The sequence below is a fragment of the Hyperolius riggenbachi genome, chromosome 11 (assembly GCF_040937935.1).
Source record: "Hyperolius riggenbachi isolate aHypRig1 chromosome 11, aHypRig1.pri, whole genome shotgun sequence".
NCBI classification, from domain to species: Eukaryota; Metazoa; Chordata; class Amphibia; order Anura; family Hyperoliidae; genus Hyperolius; species Hyperolius riggenbachi.
The window spans coordinates 4158808-4177371 of record NC_090656.1 but is presented as its reverse complement, the minus strand read 5'-3'; the positions used below and the strand labels follow the sequence as shown (position 1 = coordinate 4177371).

Here is an 18564-nt window from a genome sequence, read left to right as displayed (position 1 = left end):
GGGGTCCACTCCTGTTAGCTAATGCAGAGTGGAAGCAGCAGAGCATTATATATTACCTGCTTTTGGTGGTGGCACAGGTCCTCCTGACCCTTTCACAATGGTCCCGTGCAGTGGGTCACTTTACTGCACCGTCTAAAGCTGGCCTAAGGGTAGCCATGTGCCTGGCAGCCAATCACCATGCAGCTCATAATATTGTTGCCTGTCACATGACAGATAGAGGCGGGAGCCGCATGGTGATTAACTGCACAACCCGGAGCTGTACTGAAGAGAAGTAAACAGGATCTGTCCCTCTTCCGAAAGCAAGCAATATATAACACTCCGCTGCTGCCATTCTGCTTTTCACTCTGCATCTTCTTACAGGAGAGGGTCCCCTTAGCCCCCCGCCCCCCCGAGGAAGAAAGGAGGGGGGGTGGAAGATGAGTGCTGGGGGCCCAGTAGATTGTAGTTGCCCCCCTGCCTGCTAGCATGCAGCGAATTTGAAGCAACGGAAATGGGCCCTAAGGCTGTAGACACACTATTAATGCTTTTGTGATCATCAGAGCTTTCTGAGGGTTTTTTAAAAACGCTACCATTGACTTGCATCAAAATTGCCGTAAAACTGGGTGCGATTTTCCAAAAATTGTGATCAAGGCGATTTTACCACAATTTTAAAGGGACTATGAGCAGTCATTAAAATTAAAATTTTGACTTATCTGGGGCTTCCTCCAGCCCACCGTAGGCCACGAAGTCCCTCGGCGTCCTCCTGGCTCCTCTCCCGGTCCTCTTCCTCCAGCCCACCGTAGGCCACGAGGTCCCCCGGCGTCCTCCTGGCTCCTCTCCCGGTCCTGCTGGCGGCTCTTTTATTGTACGACTTCGGCCTGAAGTCAGGGCTGCTTCCCGCTTTGCCTATACGCATCATCATATTAGAGAACCGCCCATGCGCAGGACTCTAATATGACGCATATCAGCAATGCGGGAAGTATAGTCCCTTTAATGCATGTCAATGGGAGTATTTTTTAAAAAACGCTCAGAAAGCTCTGATGGTCAGAAAAGCGCTCAGAAAGCGTTTATAGTGTGTCTACAGCCTTAGCGATAGTTGAATATCAGAAACATTACCAATATGCTACTAACAGGTACGAGAACCGATATGCGACTGTTGGGTCAATCTCGCACCCATTTTAACATACAGTGTTTTTAAATGTATTCCTATGTGATCGCACTCACCCGCTATACCAGATTCCATCTCTGGTGAGCCCAGATGCACTTAGTGGAATGTTAGACTGTCGTGGGCTCAATGTGCATAGGGCAGGACACTCCCCTCTCCAGGGCAGGACACTCCCCTCTCCAGGGCAGGACACTCCCCTCTCCAGGGCAGGACACTCCCCTCTCAAGGGCATCTTGCAGCAACACTACTGCCCAACAGTGCACAGACATGTCACTAGCCTGCAGGCTAGCAACACATTCTGTTGCAATGTGGGGGGGGGGCAGCGAGCGATCAGCCAACTCGATACGCCCGGTGGATTGCTAGTCGAGGCATTGGGGCTGCTGTACACATGCTAGATTCTCGTGTTAGCAATCCCCTCGGCAGAGTTTCATCTGCCATGTGTATAAGGCTCACACGGTGGAGTCAGAGAGCACACAGAGGCAATCACTGCTGCGGTAGGTAAGGGGGGGAGATATATAGATACTAGCGTGGTTGGCAGGACTCACTTGAGCACTTGCTTTAATACGTTTGGTCATTTGTAGTATATTTGTCTCGCTTTTAGAATGCCTATTTACTGCGCAGGACCACATTGTACAGAGGAAGCACGGTGTGGTGTGTGGTTTTCATGTCGATTTGCAGCACAAACCTCTGCATTGTACCAGAAAGCCATAACCTGTTAGCAGTGCCCACCCTTTGTTGGCAGGCAGAGGCGAGCGATGGGGAACATCATATTGCCTACAAGTCATGTGACACAAGTGGAATATGAAGAGGTGGCAGCGGCTCCTGGGAAGTGGCGGCTGCAGGTGTGGTAATAGCGCGCAGTGTTTGTGTTGTAGCATAGATACTGCTTGGTTTATGCTGGAACCTCAGACTTTCAATTCCACGTTTGTGTAGGTTCTGCTGCAGACATGTCTGACGTTACCCCAAACCAGAGGTCGTGTCCCAGATCAGCGTTTTCCACTCCCACGCCAGCTGCGTCAGCGAATACGCCTCATGGGGGGGGGAGAGAGATAATGTAGCACAAGTGTTATCAGCCTCAAGGCCAAGAGGAAGGAGGATTCCTCCCATGTCTCCTTCTGTTAGGCCCCTTTTACACTTATTCAGTTGCTCTCAGTTATAACTGAAAGAAAACTGATTTTCAAAATAATGCCCATGTTTTCCTATGGCCTCTTTTACACTTAAAGGGGCACTACAGCGAAAAACTGTAAAATTTTAAATATACAAATAAGAAGTACATTTTTTCCAGAGTAAAATGAGCCATAAATTTATTTTCTCCTATGTTGCGGTCACTTACAGTAGGCCGTAGAAATCTGACAGAAGTGACAGGTTTTGGACTAGTCCATCTCTTCATAGGGGATTCTCAGCAGGGCTTTTAGTCTTTATAAAGATATTCCCTAAAAAGGATTTAAACAACGATGCTGCCTAGCTTTCCCTGCTCCCTACACAGTTTTTGGGCAGTTGGACAGAGCAACTGCCATTGGAAGACACACAGGAAGGGCAAGCACCATCTACCACTCAATATAATATTACAATAGCATATTCCTCTGAGTGTGCAGAAAGGAACTAAATATATAATAACAACTAACGATAACAGTAGTTCCCTGAATCACCGCACCACTCCAAACCATGTATCAATAATAATGATCTTTATTCAAAAATGAATTAAAAACACCTAAAAACACATATTGAACGCCATGTACATATATTGTAAATATATATATAATCTCTAATAAGTAACTCCACAAGACAATACTGAATGAGCAGTGGGAAACAATAAACACATTAAATAGACTCCGTAACAAAAATTGCATCCTGTTTTTTATCATCCTACAAGTTCCAAAAGCTATTCTAATGTGTTCTGGCTTACTGCAGCACGTTCTACTATCACCATCTCTGTAGTAAATCAACTTATCTCTCTCTTGTCAGACTTGTCAGCCTGTGTCTGGAAGGCTGCCAAGTTCTTCAGTGTTGTGGTTCTGTGATGCATCTCCCCCCTCCTGGCCCCTCTATGCACACTGCCTGTGTATATTGATCTCTTGAGATACAAAAGGAAGGATGTATACAGCCTGCTTGTGTATGAATGTATTTTCTATGTGTGGACATACTGTACATCAACCTACTTCCTGTTTTGGTGGCAATTTTGTTTGTTTATAAACAAACTTTTTAAAACTGTTTTTAACCACTTTTATTGCGGCGGGGAGCGGCGAAATTGTGACAGAGGGTAATAGGAGATGTCCCCTAACGCACTGGTATGTTTACTTTTGTGCGATTTTAACAATACAGATTCTCTTTAAGTTTCCCCTGCCTCACAAAAATAACAATTGTGACATATTAAGCCATAGTATATACATAGGCAGTATCAGCCAACAATGCATATTGTGCAGAAAGTGCTAAAGTGCAACAGATATATGGGTAGGAAAATGCAGGAGTACAAACAGTACGTGAAAAAAGGATGAATATAAAGTGCAATGTGCAAACAAGACTGGCGTACAGAACGCCAGTAGAAAAGTGCAGAGTATAAAGTGTGTGGTGCAAAAGGATGAAAAAAATCCAAACAAGATGTGGAGCTGAAGCTTACCAAGGATGGATTAGTGGAGTATGAGGGACATGGCGTCCGAACACCGCCGTCGCGATTCGCCGCTATCCGAATACAGCGGCTTCCACTTGGCAGTCCCAGAGCCTTCGGACATGCTGCCCCTACGTTATGGAACTCTTTACCTCAGCAGATCAGGACAGCTCCATCCCTGGACGTGTTTAAATCCAGACTGAAAACCCACCTGTTCAGTTTGGCATTTGCAGAAATATAATTTCTGTTGTGTTAACACTTTATCCTACTACCAATTACCGAATCTGAGAGAGCCTAAGCGCTTTGAATCCTATGGGAGAAAAGCGTTATAGAAATATTATTGTTATTGTTTGTTACTGTTTTACAAAAGCACTCCCTGGAAAGGATCTATACAAAGATGTCGGCCAGCCTGCCTACTCACCTGCACAGTATTTTAGCAGTTGGACGGAGCATCTGCCATATTGCTTTTGAAAATAAAGAAAACTTTGAGAATCCCCCATGAAGAGATGTACTAGTCCAAAACCTGTCAGATCTGTCAGACGTTAACTGCTTACTGTAAGTGACAGTGACATAGGAAAAAATAAATGTAAAGTGCATTTTTTCTGGGTGAAATGAACGTTTTATTCCTATAAATTGTAAATGTAACATTGTTTACAATCGTGGTCCTGTTATTGTCTTATCTGCATGTAGTGATGGAGTGTGATTGGTCGGTCAGGGAACACTGACAGTCTCCTTACACTATACATGTCACACGCGGTAGGGTCCTGTGTGTTATATATACATTGGGTATGTAGTGATGGAGTGTGATTGGTCGGTCAGGAAATGCTGACAGTTTCCTTACACTATACATGTCACACGCGGTAGGGTCCTGTGTGTTATATATACATTGGGTATGTAGTGATGGCGTGTGATTGGTCGGTCAGGGAACGCTGACAGTCTCCTTACACTATACATGTCACACGCGGTAGGGTCCTGTGTGTTATATATACATTGGGTATGTAGTGATGGCGTGTGATTGGTCGGTCAGGGAACGCTGACAGTTTCCTTACACTATACAAGTCACACGCGGTAGGGTCCTGTGTGTTATATATACATTGGGTATGTAGTGATGGCGTGTGATTGGTCGGTCAGGAAACGCTGACAGTCTCCTTACACTATACATGTCACACGCGGTAGGGTCCTGTGTGTTATATATACATTGGGTATGTAGTGATGGAGTGTGATTGGTCGGTCAGGAAATGCTGACAGTTTCCTTACACTATACATGTCACACGCGGTAGGGTCCTGTGTGTTATATATACATTGGGTATGTAGTGATGGAGTGTGATTGGTCGGTCAGGGAACGCTGACAGTCTCCTTACACTATACATGTCACACGCGGTAGGGTCCTGTGTGTTATATATACATTGGGTATGTAGTGATGGCGTGTGATTGGTCGGTCAGGGAACGCTGACAGTTTCCTTACACTATACATGTCACACGGGGGAGGGTCCTGTGTGTTATATATACATTGGGTATGTAGTGATGGAGTGTGATTGGTCGGTCAGGGAACGCTGACAGTTTCCTTACACTATACATGTCACACGCGGTAGGGTCCTGTGTGTTATATATACATTGGGTATGTAGTGATGGAGTGTGATTGGTCGGTCAGGGAACACTGACAGTCTCCTTACACTATACATGTCACACGCGGTAGGGTCCTGTGTGTTATATATACATTGGGTATGTAGTGATGGAGTGTGATTGGTCGGTCAGGGAACACTGACAGTTTCCTTACACTATACATGTCACACGCGGTAGGGTCCTGTGTGTTATATATACATTGGGTATGTAGTGATGGAGTGTGATTGGTCGGTCAGGGAACGCTGACAGTTTCCTTACACTATACATGTCACACACGGTAGGGTCCTGTGTGTTATATATACATTGGGTATGTAGTGATGGCGTGTGATTGGTCGGTCAGGGAACACTGACAGTTTCCTTACACTATACATGTCACACGCGGTAGGGTCCTGTGTGTTATATATACATTGGGTATGTAGTGATGAAGTGTGATTGGTCGGTCAGGAAATGCTGACAGTTTCCTTACACTATACATGTCACACGCGGTAGGGTCCTGTGTGTTATATATACATTGGGTATGTAGTGATGGAGTGTGATTGGTCGGTCAGGGAATGCTGACAGTCTCCTTACACTATACATGTCACACGCGGGAGGGTCCTGTGTGTTATATATACATTGGGTATGTAGTGATGGAGTGTGATTGGTCGGTCAGGGAACGCTGACAGTTTCCTTACACTATACATGTCACACGCGGGAGGGTCCTGTGTGTTATATATACATTGGGTATGTAGTGATGGAGTGTGATTCGTCGGTCAGGGAACGCTGACAGTCTCCTTACACTATACATGTCACACGCGGTAGGGTCCTGTGTGTTATATATACATTGGGTATGTAGTGATGGCGTGTGATTGGTCGGTCAGGGAACGCTGACAGTCTCCTTACACTATACATGTCACATGCGGTAGCGTCCTGTGTGTTATATATACATTGGGTATGTAGTGATGGAGTGTGATTGGTCGGTCAGGGAATGCTGACAGTTTCCTTACACTATACATGTCACACGCGGTAGGGTCCTGTGTGTTATATATACATTGGGTATGTAGTGATGGCGTGTGATTGGTCGGTCAGGGAACGCTGACAGTCTCCTTACACTATACATGTCACACGCGGGAGGGTCCTGTGTGTTATATATACATTGGGTATGTAGTGATGAAGTGTGATTGGTCGGTCAGGGAACGCTGACAGTCTCCTTACACTATACATGTCACACGCGGTAGGGTCCTGTGTGTTATATATACATTGGGTATGTAGTGATGGCGTGTGATTGGTCGGTCAGGGAATGCTGACAGTTTCCTTACACTATACATGTCACACACGGTAGGGTCCTGTGTGTTATATATACAATGGGATAGCGCCCAGCATATTGTGCAGTAGATGAATGGTGACCGGGTGACCTGTGTTAATTATTGGCAGTGAGAGGCAATTATGTGGCTGTTATGTGTTACTTATTTACCAGGCTGGAGAGAAGTGTCTGGTTAACGATTAACGCTGGAATGCCAATTGTTGCGATGTCACCAGATAGCTCTCCGCATGCACAACGCTGGGACTATGCCCGCAATTCCGTAATCCATTATTATTCAGTATTTAAGTGCTGACCTGCAGTGGAGTAACTGAGGAGCCTGGGGCCCCTGTGCGAGTTTTACATGGGGCCCAAAGCACTGTATTGATACAGAGCCCCAAAACCTATCAAGGACAGCTGCAGTGTCAGAGAGGTGAAACATTTTGTTAGGGATTTCTGCTATGCAGCGCACAGATAGAGGTGATCATTACCAGCATAGCACCAATGAAAAGTTAATAAAATGGATGAAGGTGGGTCCCTAGTTGACCCCTCGGTCCATGGGCCCGGGTGCTGTCGCCACCTCCGATGCAGTATCTGCAATACTACCTATATTCTACTAAGGTTTATCTGCCTCCTTCTTACATTAATCCTCCCCCCCCCCCCCAATGAGGTAAGTACAGTATCCATACCTCCCAACTTTTTGAGATGAGAAAGAGGGACACTTAAGCCACGCCCCTAGTCACGCAATCCATAAAGATTTCATAAGAAAAATATGTTGTTTTATAATTCAAACCACTACTAGTTCTTTCTATCCTGGTTCATTTTCCTTCATATTAACATCTTAAAATTAGTAATATATCAATTTAAAGGATGTGAATAAAGTTTAGAGTCATTCAAACACATTTTTAGTAGAGAAATACATATATTTACATAGAAAGAGGGACACAGTCCTGAAAGAGGGACAAATGAGGAAGAAACAGGGACAAGGGGACAGTTGGGCGCTATGAGGTAAGTATCTGGTGAGTAAACATGGAGTCTGCTCCATGTTTCTACTGGATTCTCCTCTTTAAAAAAAATCAGGATTTCAGTTTTAGAGGACATGAGGCCTGTGCAGCCTAGACTAGGCCCCGCACTGCCCTCTGGGTCACTCTAGGCAGGTCCTTGTTTTCATGGAGATAGTGAGTAGGCCGCCACCTGGGCACCCCATGAGGTGGAGCAGAAGCTGCAGAGAGCTCCATCCATGATATGAACTGATGGAATTCCAGTTATCTGAAGCTGGTGCCAAGTCTTCACCCCCCCTCCTCACCGCCACATCCTTCCAGTGTACCAGGACATTGTGCGTGGGAATAATGCGAGGAAGGCCGCAGGGCGTTTGGCAGAGCGCTCGGCCCCTAGGGGCTCGTGACACACGGCTGCAGTTCTGTGGTGTTCTCTGGGCTTCTAGAATCATGAATAATTCCATTGTTTGTCATTGTACCCAAAATAGACTCCGCCGCTGCGTCCCAGCTTCAGTCTGACTGACTCGTGAGTTTATGATGGAGATTTACACATCGCTCTAATCCCAGCTGTGCTGTCATCCTGATTATCCAGAGCTGTGACTTACTGGCAGGAACACGCTGCTCACCCCCCCGGGGAACCGCCTGTGATATGACACTTTCCCTGCGCCGCTTCTGTTTCATCACGTGACATCACTGCACCATCACCCCTCTTAGTGATCACATGACATCACTGCACCATCACCCCTCTTAGTGATCACATGACATCACTGCACCATCACCCCTCTTAGTGATCACATGATATCACTGCACCATCACCCCTCTTAGTGATCACGTGACATCACTGCACCATCACCCCTCTTAGTGATCACGTGACATCACTGCACCATCACCCCTCTTAGCGATCACGTGACATCACTGCACCATCACCCCTCTTAGTGATCACGTGACATCACTGCACCATCACCCCTCTTAGCGATCACGTGACATCACTGCACCATCACCCCTCTTAGTGATCACGTGACATCACTGCACCATCACCCCTCTTAGTGATCACGTGACATCACTGCATCATCAGCCCTCTTAGTGATCACGTGACATCACTGCACCATCACCCCTCTTTGTGATCACGTGACATCACTGCACCATCACCCCACTTAGTGATCACGTGACATCACTGCACCATCACCCCTCTTAGTGATCACGTGACATCACTGCACCATCACCCCTCTTTGTGATCACGTGACATCACTGCACCATCACCCCCCTTAGTGATCACGTGACATCACTGCACCATCACCCCTCTTAGTGATCACATGACATCACTGCACCATCACCCCTCTTAGTGATCACATGACATCACTGCACCATCACCCCACTTAGCGATCTCATGACATCACTGCACCATCACCCCACTTAGCGATCACATGACATCACTGCACCATCACCCCACTTAGTGATCACATCACATCACTGCACCATCACCCCTCTTAGTGATCACATCACATCACTGCACCATCACCCCACTTAGCGATCACATGACATCACTGCACCATCACCCCACTTAGTGATCACATCACATCACTGCACCATCACCCCTCTTAGTGATCACATCACATCACTGCACCATCACCCCTCTTAGCGATCACATGACATCACTGCATCATCACCCCTCTTAGTGATCACGTGACATCACTACGCCATCACCCCTCTTAGTGATCACGTGACATCACTGCACCATCACCCCTCTTAGCGATCACATGACATCACTGCATCATCACCCCTCTTAGTGATCACATCACTGCACCATCACCCCTCTTAGTGATCACATCACATCACTGCACCATCACCCCTCTTAGTGATCACATGACATCACTGCACCATCACCCCTCTTAGTGATCACATCACATCACTGCACCATCACCCCTCTTAGTGATCACATGACATCACTGCACCATCACCCCTCTTAGTGATCACATCACATCACTGCACCATCACCCCTCTTAGCGATCACATGACATCACTGCACCATCACCCCTCTTAGTGATCACATGACATCACTGCACCATCACCCCTCTTAGTGATCACGTGACATCACTGCACCATCACCCCTCTTAGTGATCACATGACATCACTGCACCATCACCCCTCTTAGTGATCTTAGTGATCACATGACTGGTGCGATGCAATTTTTCTATTTTCCTGAAGGCTGTGCGAGTTAAAAATTGCATGGGATTTTAAAAACGCAGAGCAAGCACCGCAGTGTGTACAGGCCCTGCTTGTTAATTACCTGGAACTGTTGTACACATATACTCCTTGCACGGTACCCTCCATACCCACAGACCCCTTGCATGGTACCCTCCACTGACCCCTCATACTGTTCCTGCCATACATAGAAACACTTTGCACAGCACCATACACACAGACACTCACCATACACACAGACACCTTGTGCAGTACCCACTCTGCACACAGCTGCCCTGCACAGTACAGACAATGCACAGACACACCTTGCACAGCACCATACACACAGACACCTTGTGCAGTACCCACTCTGCACACAGCTGCCCTGCACAGTACAGACAATGCACAGACACACCTTGCACAGCACCATACACACAGACACCTTGTGCAGTACCCACTCTGCACACAGCTGCCCTGCACAGTACAGACAATGCACAGACACACCTTGCACAGCACCATACACACAGACACCTTGTGCAGTACCCACTGTGCACACAGCTGCCCTGCACAGTACAGACAATGCACAGACACACCTTGCACAGCGCCATACACACAGACACCTTGTGCAGTACCCACTCTGCACACAGCTGCCCTGCACAGTACAGACAATGCACAGACACACCTTGCACAGCACCATACACACAGACACCTTGTGCAGTACCCACTCTGCACACAGCTGCCCTGCACTGTACAGACAATGCACAGACACAGCTTGCACAGCACCATACACACAGACACCTTGTGCAGTACCCACTCTGCACACAGCTGCCCTGCACAGTACAGACAATGCACAGACACACCTTGCACAGCACCATACACACAGACACCTTGTGCAGTACCCACTCTGCACACAGCTGCCCTGCACAGTACAGACAATGTACAGACACACCTTGCACAGCACCATACACACAGACACCTTGTGCAGTACCCACTGTGCACACAGCTGCCCTGCACAGTACAGACAATGCACAGACACACCTTGCACAGCACCATACACACAGACACCTTGTGCAGTACCCACTCTGCACACAGCTGCCCTGCACAGTACAGACAATGCACAGACACAGCTTGCACAGCACCATACACACAGACACCTTGTGCAGTACCCACTCTGCACACAGCTGCCCTGCACAGTACAGACAATGCACAGACACACCTTGCACAGCACCATACACACAGACACCTTGTGCAGTACCCACTCTGCACACAGCTGCCCTGCACAGTACAGACAATGCACAGACACACCTTGCACAGCACCATACACACAGACACCTTGTGCAGTACCCACTCTGCACACAGCTGCCCTGCACAGTACAGACAATGCACAGGCACACCTTGCACAGCACCATACACACAGACACCTTGTGCAGTACCCACTCTGCACACAGCTGCCCTGCACAGTACAGACAATGCACAGACACACCTTGCACAGCACCATACACACAGACACCTTGTGCAGTACCCACTCTGCACACAGCTGCCCTGCACAGTACAGACAATGCACAGACACACCTTGCACAGCACCATACACACAGACACCTTGTGCAGTACCCACTCTGCACACAGCTGCCCTGCACAGTACAGACAATGCACAGACACACCTTGCACAGCACCATACACACAGACACCTTGTGCAGTACCCACTCTGCACACAGCTGCCCTGCACAGTACAGACAATGCACAGACACACCTTGCACAGCACCATACACACAGACACCTTGTGCAGTACCCACTCTGCACACAGCTGCCCTGCACAGTACAGACAATGCACAGACACAGCTTGCACAGCACCATACACACAGACACCTTGTGCAGTACCCACTCTGCACACAGCTGCCCTGCACAGTACAGACAATGCACAGACACACCTTGCACAGCACCATACACACAGACACCTTGTGCAGTACCCACTGTGCACACAACTGCCCTGCACTGTACAGACAATGCACAGACACACCTTGCACAGCACCATACACACAGACACCTTGTGCAGTACCCACTCTGCACACAGCTGCCCTGCACAGTACAGACAATGCATAGACACACCTTGCACAGCACCATACACACAGACACCTTGTGCAGTACCCACTCTGCACACAGCTGCCCTGCACAGTACAGACAATGCACAGACACAGCTTGCACAGCACCATACACACAGACACCTTGTGCAGTACCCACTGTGCACACAGCTGCCCTGCACAGTACAGACAATGCACAGACACACCTTGCACAGCACCATACACACAGACACCTTGTGCAGTACCCACTCTGCACACAGCTGCCCTGCACAGTACAGACAATGCACAGACACAGCTTGCACAGCACCATACACACAGACACCTTGTGCAGTACCCACTCTGCACACAGCTGCCCTGCACAGTACAGACATTGCATAGACACACCTTGCACAGCACCATACACACAGACACCTTGTGCAGTACCCACTCTGCACACAGCTGCCCTGCACAGTACAGACAATGCACAGACACTCCTTGCACAGCACCATACACACAGACACCTTGTGCAGTACCCACTCTGCACACAGCTGCCCTGCACAGTACAGACAATGCACAGAGTGGGTACTGCACAAGGTGTCTGTGTGTATGGTGCTGTGCAAGGAGTGTCTGTGCATTGTCTGTACTGTGCAGGGCAGCTGTGTGCAGAGTGGGTACTGCACAAGGTGTCTGTGTGTATGGTGTTGTGCAAGGTGTGTCTATGCATTGTCTGTACTGTGCAGGGCAGCTGTGTGCAGAGTGGGTACTGCACAAGGTGTCTGTGTGTATGGTGTTGTGCAAGGTGTGTCTGTGCATTGTCTGTACTGTGCAGGGCAGCTGTGTGCAGAGTGGGTACTGCACAAGGTGTCTGTGTGTATGGCGCTGTGCAAGGTGTGTCTGTGCATTGTCTGTACTGTGCAGGGCAGCTGTGTGCAGAGTGGGTACTGCACAAGGTGTCTGTGTGTATGGTGCTGTGCAAGGTGTGTCTGTGCATTGTCTGTACTGTGCAGGGCAGCTGTGTGCAGAGTGGGTACTGCACAAGGTGTCTGTGTGTATGGCGCTGTGCAAGGTGTGTCTGTGCATTGTCTGTACTGTGCAGGGCAGCTGTGTGCAGAGTGGGTACTGCACAAGGTATCTGTGTGTATGGTGCTGTGCAAGGTGTGTCTGTGCATTGTCTGTACTGTGCAGGGCAGCTGTGTGCAGAGTGGGTACTGCACAAGGTGTCTGTGTGTATGGTGCTGTGCAAGGTGTGTCTGTGCATTGTCTGTACTGTGCAGGGCAGCTGTGTGCAGAGTGGGTACTGCACAAGGTGTCTGTGTGTATGGCGCTGTGCAAGGTGTGTCTGTGCATTGTCTGTACTGTGCAGGGCAGCTGTGTGCAGAGTGGGTACTGCACAAGGTGTCTGTGTGTATGGCGCTGTGCAAGGTGTGTCTGTGCATTGTCTGTACTGTGCAGGGCAGCTGTGTGCAGAGTGGGTACTGCACAAGGTGTCTGTGTGTATGGTGCTGTGCAAGGTGTGTCTGTGCATTGTCTGTACTGTGCAGGGCAGCTGTGTGCAGACACACCTTGCACAGTGCCCACAATATATAAGAATGATTGGCATTACCCAGTGCATTGCAGCTTCTATATTTCTGTATTTTGCATGTGGGCAGCATTCCGTATACAATGATATTCTATTGGAACGCCGGCCAAATAAAAACACTGGCAGAAGTTATTAAGCATTTGGCAGTGTAAACAAGCCTGGAGCAGTTTTCATTAAACGTAACTTTAGTTACACCACAAGTAAATGAGAAGTTGTCTATACCCTGCGGTCACAGACATGCATACCCCAGTATCTTTTCACTTCTGTAATGCCAGTTGCTTCCTCTACAATATGATGGGAGTTGCCATTGCTGGTGATCTCAGCACTATGTCCAGAACAGGGAGAATTCACTGGACATCTAAAGTGAGAGTGAAATGGGGGCTGCCATATTGATTTCCTTTTAAACAATACCAGTTGCCTGGCTCTCCTGCTGATCTCTCTGGCTGCAGAAGTGTCTGAATCACACACCTGGAACAAGCCTGCAGATAATCCAGGCAGACTTCAGTCAAAAACATCTGATCTGTTGCATGCTTGTTCAGGGTCTATGGCTAAAAGCATTAGAGGTACAGGATCAGCAGGGCTGCCAGGCAACTGGTATTATTTTAAAAAAGAAATAAATATGGCAGCCTCCATATCCTTCCTTCTCAGTTCAGGTGTCCTTGAGGCTGGATTCACACTGTAAACCAGCGTTAGCTATGCGATCTGTTGTACCCGACGCACCGCATTGCCGAAAACAGGCCTTCAGAGAACACCGTGCTCGTGTGTGGTGTTCCCTGTCTGGCCACCAGCCAAGCGGGAAATGACACGTGCGTGATGCATGCTTGCTGTTTTGGACCTGCATCGGGATCCAGAGAAAAAGTCACTTGCGTGAAAACTGCGGAAGTATGGTAGTCTCCATAGACTTTCATTGCCCGGCGGTGGGGTGTAGTAAAAATACTGCATCGCCCCGGTGTGAAAGGGCCCGTAAGCTTGCTGTCACAGTTCCTTAAGGCCTCTTTTACATGGACGGCTGAACTGCATGTAGCAGGATAACAGCAACTGGTAATGATGTGTACGCCACGTTTTACACACAGTGGTGTTACCTGGCAGCCAAAAACATCTCATGTCATGTTTCAGGTTGCTTTCACACCGGGGCGGTGCTTTGCAGTAATTTTACTGGAGCCCAATGAAAGTCTATGGGTCTGTACATACCAGTGCGGCGTGCGATGCAACGGAAGTGATGTTTTCGCCGCAAGGACAGATATACATCACCGCTCGGTTTTGCGGCGACGTGCAGCAGACCGGAAGTCATGTAATTGTATGATATTTTTAGCAATGCGCTTTCCTGCACCTGATTGCTTCGGCCGCAGGGAGTGAGTGTCTAACACGATAATCCCCGAAGGCCTGTTTTTGGCGAGGGCCGCGCCGCTGCCGCCAATCCACAGTGTGAAACCAGCCTCAGGACATCAACCACCGTGCTCAGATGCAACTTCATGGGCCTGTACATTACATCCAGAACAGCGGAATCTGTAGTTCAGCAGACGTTTCAAATGACTTTTATCTAACGTGTACAAGGATGAGAGTTTGAAATGCATCAACTTGTTCACACCATGAGCGTTTTCAGATTTTTTTTAAGCGGCGGCGATTTTGAAAGTCACCCTAAAAGCGATTGTGCAATGATTCCCTATGAGAGTGTTCCCATCTGAGCAGTTTGATTGCGATCCGCTTCCAAAAGCGCTGCCTGTACCATTTTCTGAGCGCTTTGGCTCAATGGAAGGTGTAGGGAAATCGCAAAGTGCTTGAATAAGCACTTTGTAAAGCAATTTCCACAGCGCTTTCATGAATAAATACATTGTATTTATTCATTTCTGGGTGAAAGAGTTCACTTCCTGACTGATGTCAGGAAGTGAAAAAAAATCGCTCTGCAAAAGCGCTTAGAAAAGCGCAGAGAAAACCTCTCAATACATTGCTCAGCGGTTGCAATAGCGCTGGCGATTTATGATGAGAACAAGGCCTTACAGAATGTCCTGTGTAGCACTGATACGCGTTATATAATCCTTTCAGCGAACATTCAGCTTTTCTTTGAGTGTAAAACGTAACCTTGACTACTGTTAATCTGGACTTTTGTGTATTTAGTTGGTTATCTTATTTGAAATCTTGCTTCCTGTCTGTGAAGCCTTCACAATGCATCTCTCCCAATCCTGACAAGCTGCAGAAGTCATTATAGGACACTGGAAGTAAGAGGATTATGGAGGCTGCAATATTTACAGTATTTTTATCAATACCAGTTCCCTGGCAGTCCTGCTGACCTTTCATGCATCAGTAGTGTCTGAATCACACACCTGAAACAAGCATGCGGCAAATGGAGTCAGACATCAGTCAGAGCACCTGATCTGCATGTTTATTCGGGGTGTGTGGCTAAAAGCATTACAGGCAGAGGATCAGCAGGACAGCCAGGCAATGTGCATGGTTTATAAGGAAATTCATATGGCAGCCTCTATATCCTGCTTTCTGTAGTGGTCATTTAAGAAAATGCTTTTTTAATACTAATTTAACCACTTCAGGACCAAAACAATTTTCACTACCTATTCACTTCTCATTGACTTGCACAGACAAATGTCTACACCCCTGGAGCACTAAGGACAACTGAAATGAGAAGAATATGGAGGCTGCCATATTTATTTTCTTTTAAACAATACTAGTTGCCTGGCAGTCCTGCTGATCTCTTTGGCTGCAGTAGTGTCTGATTCACACCAGAAACAAGCATGCAGATAATCTTCAGATCTGACAATAATGTCAGAAACATCTGATCTGCTGCATGCTTGTTCAGGGGCTATGGATAAAAGTATTAGAGGCAGAGGATCAGCAGGACAGGCAGGCAATCTGCATTGTTTAAAAGGAAATTATTCATATAGCAGCTTCAATATCCTTACTCCAGCGGTCGTGTAAAAAATGCAATGATAATACTAATTTAATGCCACACAGATAAGAATCATGTTTAGTGGTAGTTGAAATCAACACCAGTGGGGAAAAAAAGGTTTAGCTTGTAGTATTTCAACAATGTTACTTATTTACTGGAATATCCACTTTTTGGATGGATCACTTTCATGTAGACTTTAGAACAAAAATGTCCTGACTGAGAACTGTGCAGCGTTTTCCATTCATCTGCGTAATCTTTAGTAATACATGTTGTTCTGTTTTCATAGACCCAAAGACCCTGGAACATGAATTCAGCCAGGTGAACAGCTATCTGGAGAAGGCGAGATTCGAAGGAGACGGACGCCAGTGAGTATTCTGCTGATGGCTGGAGAGCCGGGAGCCCCGTCTAGATTATATAGTGGCCATGGCTACAATGGAGTTAATACACTAAAGTCAAGTGAGGATACTGTACCCCATGCATTAGTTCCTGCAGCTTACTGGGCCGCACTGGGTGCTTGATCATGTATTGTTATTGTGAGGTTTATCAAACGGTGCAATATTGATGCCAACTTATTCAATATGACCATTTGAACTTATTAAAGTGGGATTTTACTCCCAAAACTCAAATTTCACTACCTACTATTAGTTACATAAATGAACATTTGAAAGCATTCCCAAGTATTCCCGGTGTGTAAAATCCTTTTATTTTCACTGCAGAGAGCAGGAGAAGCTTGCTTATCTCTGGTCATCAGCAAATGTAATAAATGCTGGCTGAAGCTCTCTGAGGCGTGTGTCTTCACTCTGCCCCCCTCCCTCTGCTGAAGTGACTCAGCTGTTTCCAGGGTGATGTCTGTTCAGCAGAGGGACCCCCTCCCAGGCTTGTGCCGTCACTGTGCCCCCAGAGTGAAGACACATGCCTCAGAGAGCTTCATCTGGCAATGATTACATTTGACAATAAATAAAAATAAGCAAGCTTCTCATGGTCTCTGCAGTGAAAATAAAGGATTTTACACACAGGGAATACTTGGGAATGCTTTCAAATGTTCTTTTATGTAACTAAGAGTAGTTACTGAAATTTTAGATTTGGGAGTATAATTCCACTAACTTGGCCTACTAAGCTTGTAGGCGCTCAGGACTGGTAGTGGATAGATGGTACCCTATAGAGTAACATGTGAGTGTGGCCACGGCCGTGCTCAGACGCTACACGCCACAGTTTTGTGCTGCCAGATAACTCTACTGCGTTTGTTGATACACGCGGGTTTTACAAATGCTGCCTTTTGGCTGGATCTCCCTAGTAAATGTGATTGGGACACTATGGGATTGAGGCAGTATATGCCCCCCCCCCCCCCCCCATATCTCATGCATGTGTGGTTGTTTTGTTTCAGGTTTCGCAGATGGGTAGAGTCCGCTTTGTCGGAGGTGCAGTTTGATGGTAAAAGTCACCATTTCGGGAAGGGATCCCTGCAGGCCGCGGTGTATAATCTGGAGTCCCGCGATGTGGTAAGTACCTAAGCAGTAAGGGGTACAGTCCTCCCATACTGCCCCCCTATATACCCCTCATACTCTGACTTACCCCATCCCTTCCATACTGCCCCCCCTATATACCCCTCATAGTCTGACTTACCCCTTCCCCTCCATACTGCCCTTCTATATACCCCTCATACTCTGACTTACCCCTTCCCCTCCATACTGCCCTTCTATATACCCCTCATACTCTGACTTACCCCATCTCTTCAACCTCAATACTGCCCCTATATACCCCTCATACTCTGACTTACCCCATCCCTTCCATACTGCCCCCCCTATATACCCCTCATAGTCTGACTTACCCCTTTCCCTCCATACTGCCCTTCTATATACCCCTCATACTCTGACTTACTCCTTCCCCTCCATACTGCCCCCCTATACACCCCTCATACTCTGACTTACCCCTTCCCCTCCATACTGCCCTTCTATATACCCCTCATAGTCTGACTTACCCCTTCCCCTCCATACTGCCCTTCTATATACCCCTCATACTCTGACTTACCCCTTCCCCTCCATACTGCCCTTCTATATACCCCTCATACTCTGACTTACCCCATCTCTTCAACCTCAATACTGCCCCTATATACCCCTCATACTCTGACTTACCCCATCCCCCCCATACTGCCCCCCTATACACCCCTCATACTCTGACTTACCCCATCCCCCCCATACT

General features: G+C 47.5%; 1 protein-coding gene and 1 long non-coding RNA gene across 3 annotated transcripts in view; one reads left to right on the top strand and one right to left on the bottom strand.

Moving 5' to 3' along the window:
• LOC137538725 (uncharacterized) overlaps positions 1-18564 on the bottom strand; it is a 221490-nt gene that overhangs the window by 98210 nt on the left and 104716 nt on the right. The window lies entirely within an intron of this gene.
• Positions 1-18564, top strand: part of LOC137538724 (adhesion G-protein coupled receptor G1-like) — a 140091-nt gene that overhangs the window by 26110 nt on the left and 95417 nt on the right. The window contains exons 3-4 of the mRNA XM_068261026.1: positions 16652-16730; positions 17750-17864. Coding sequence (XP_068117127.1) covers positions 16652-16730; positions 17750-17864 — 194 coding nt within the window. The remainder of the gene's footprint in view (positions 1-16651; positions 16731-17749; positions 17865-18564) is intronic.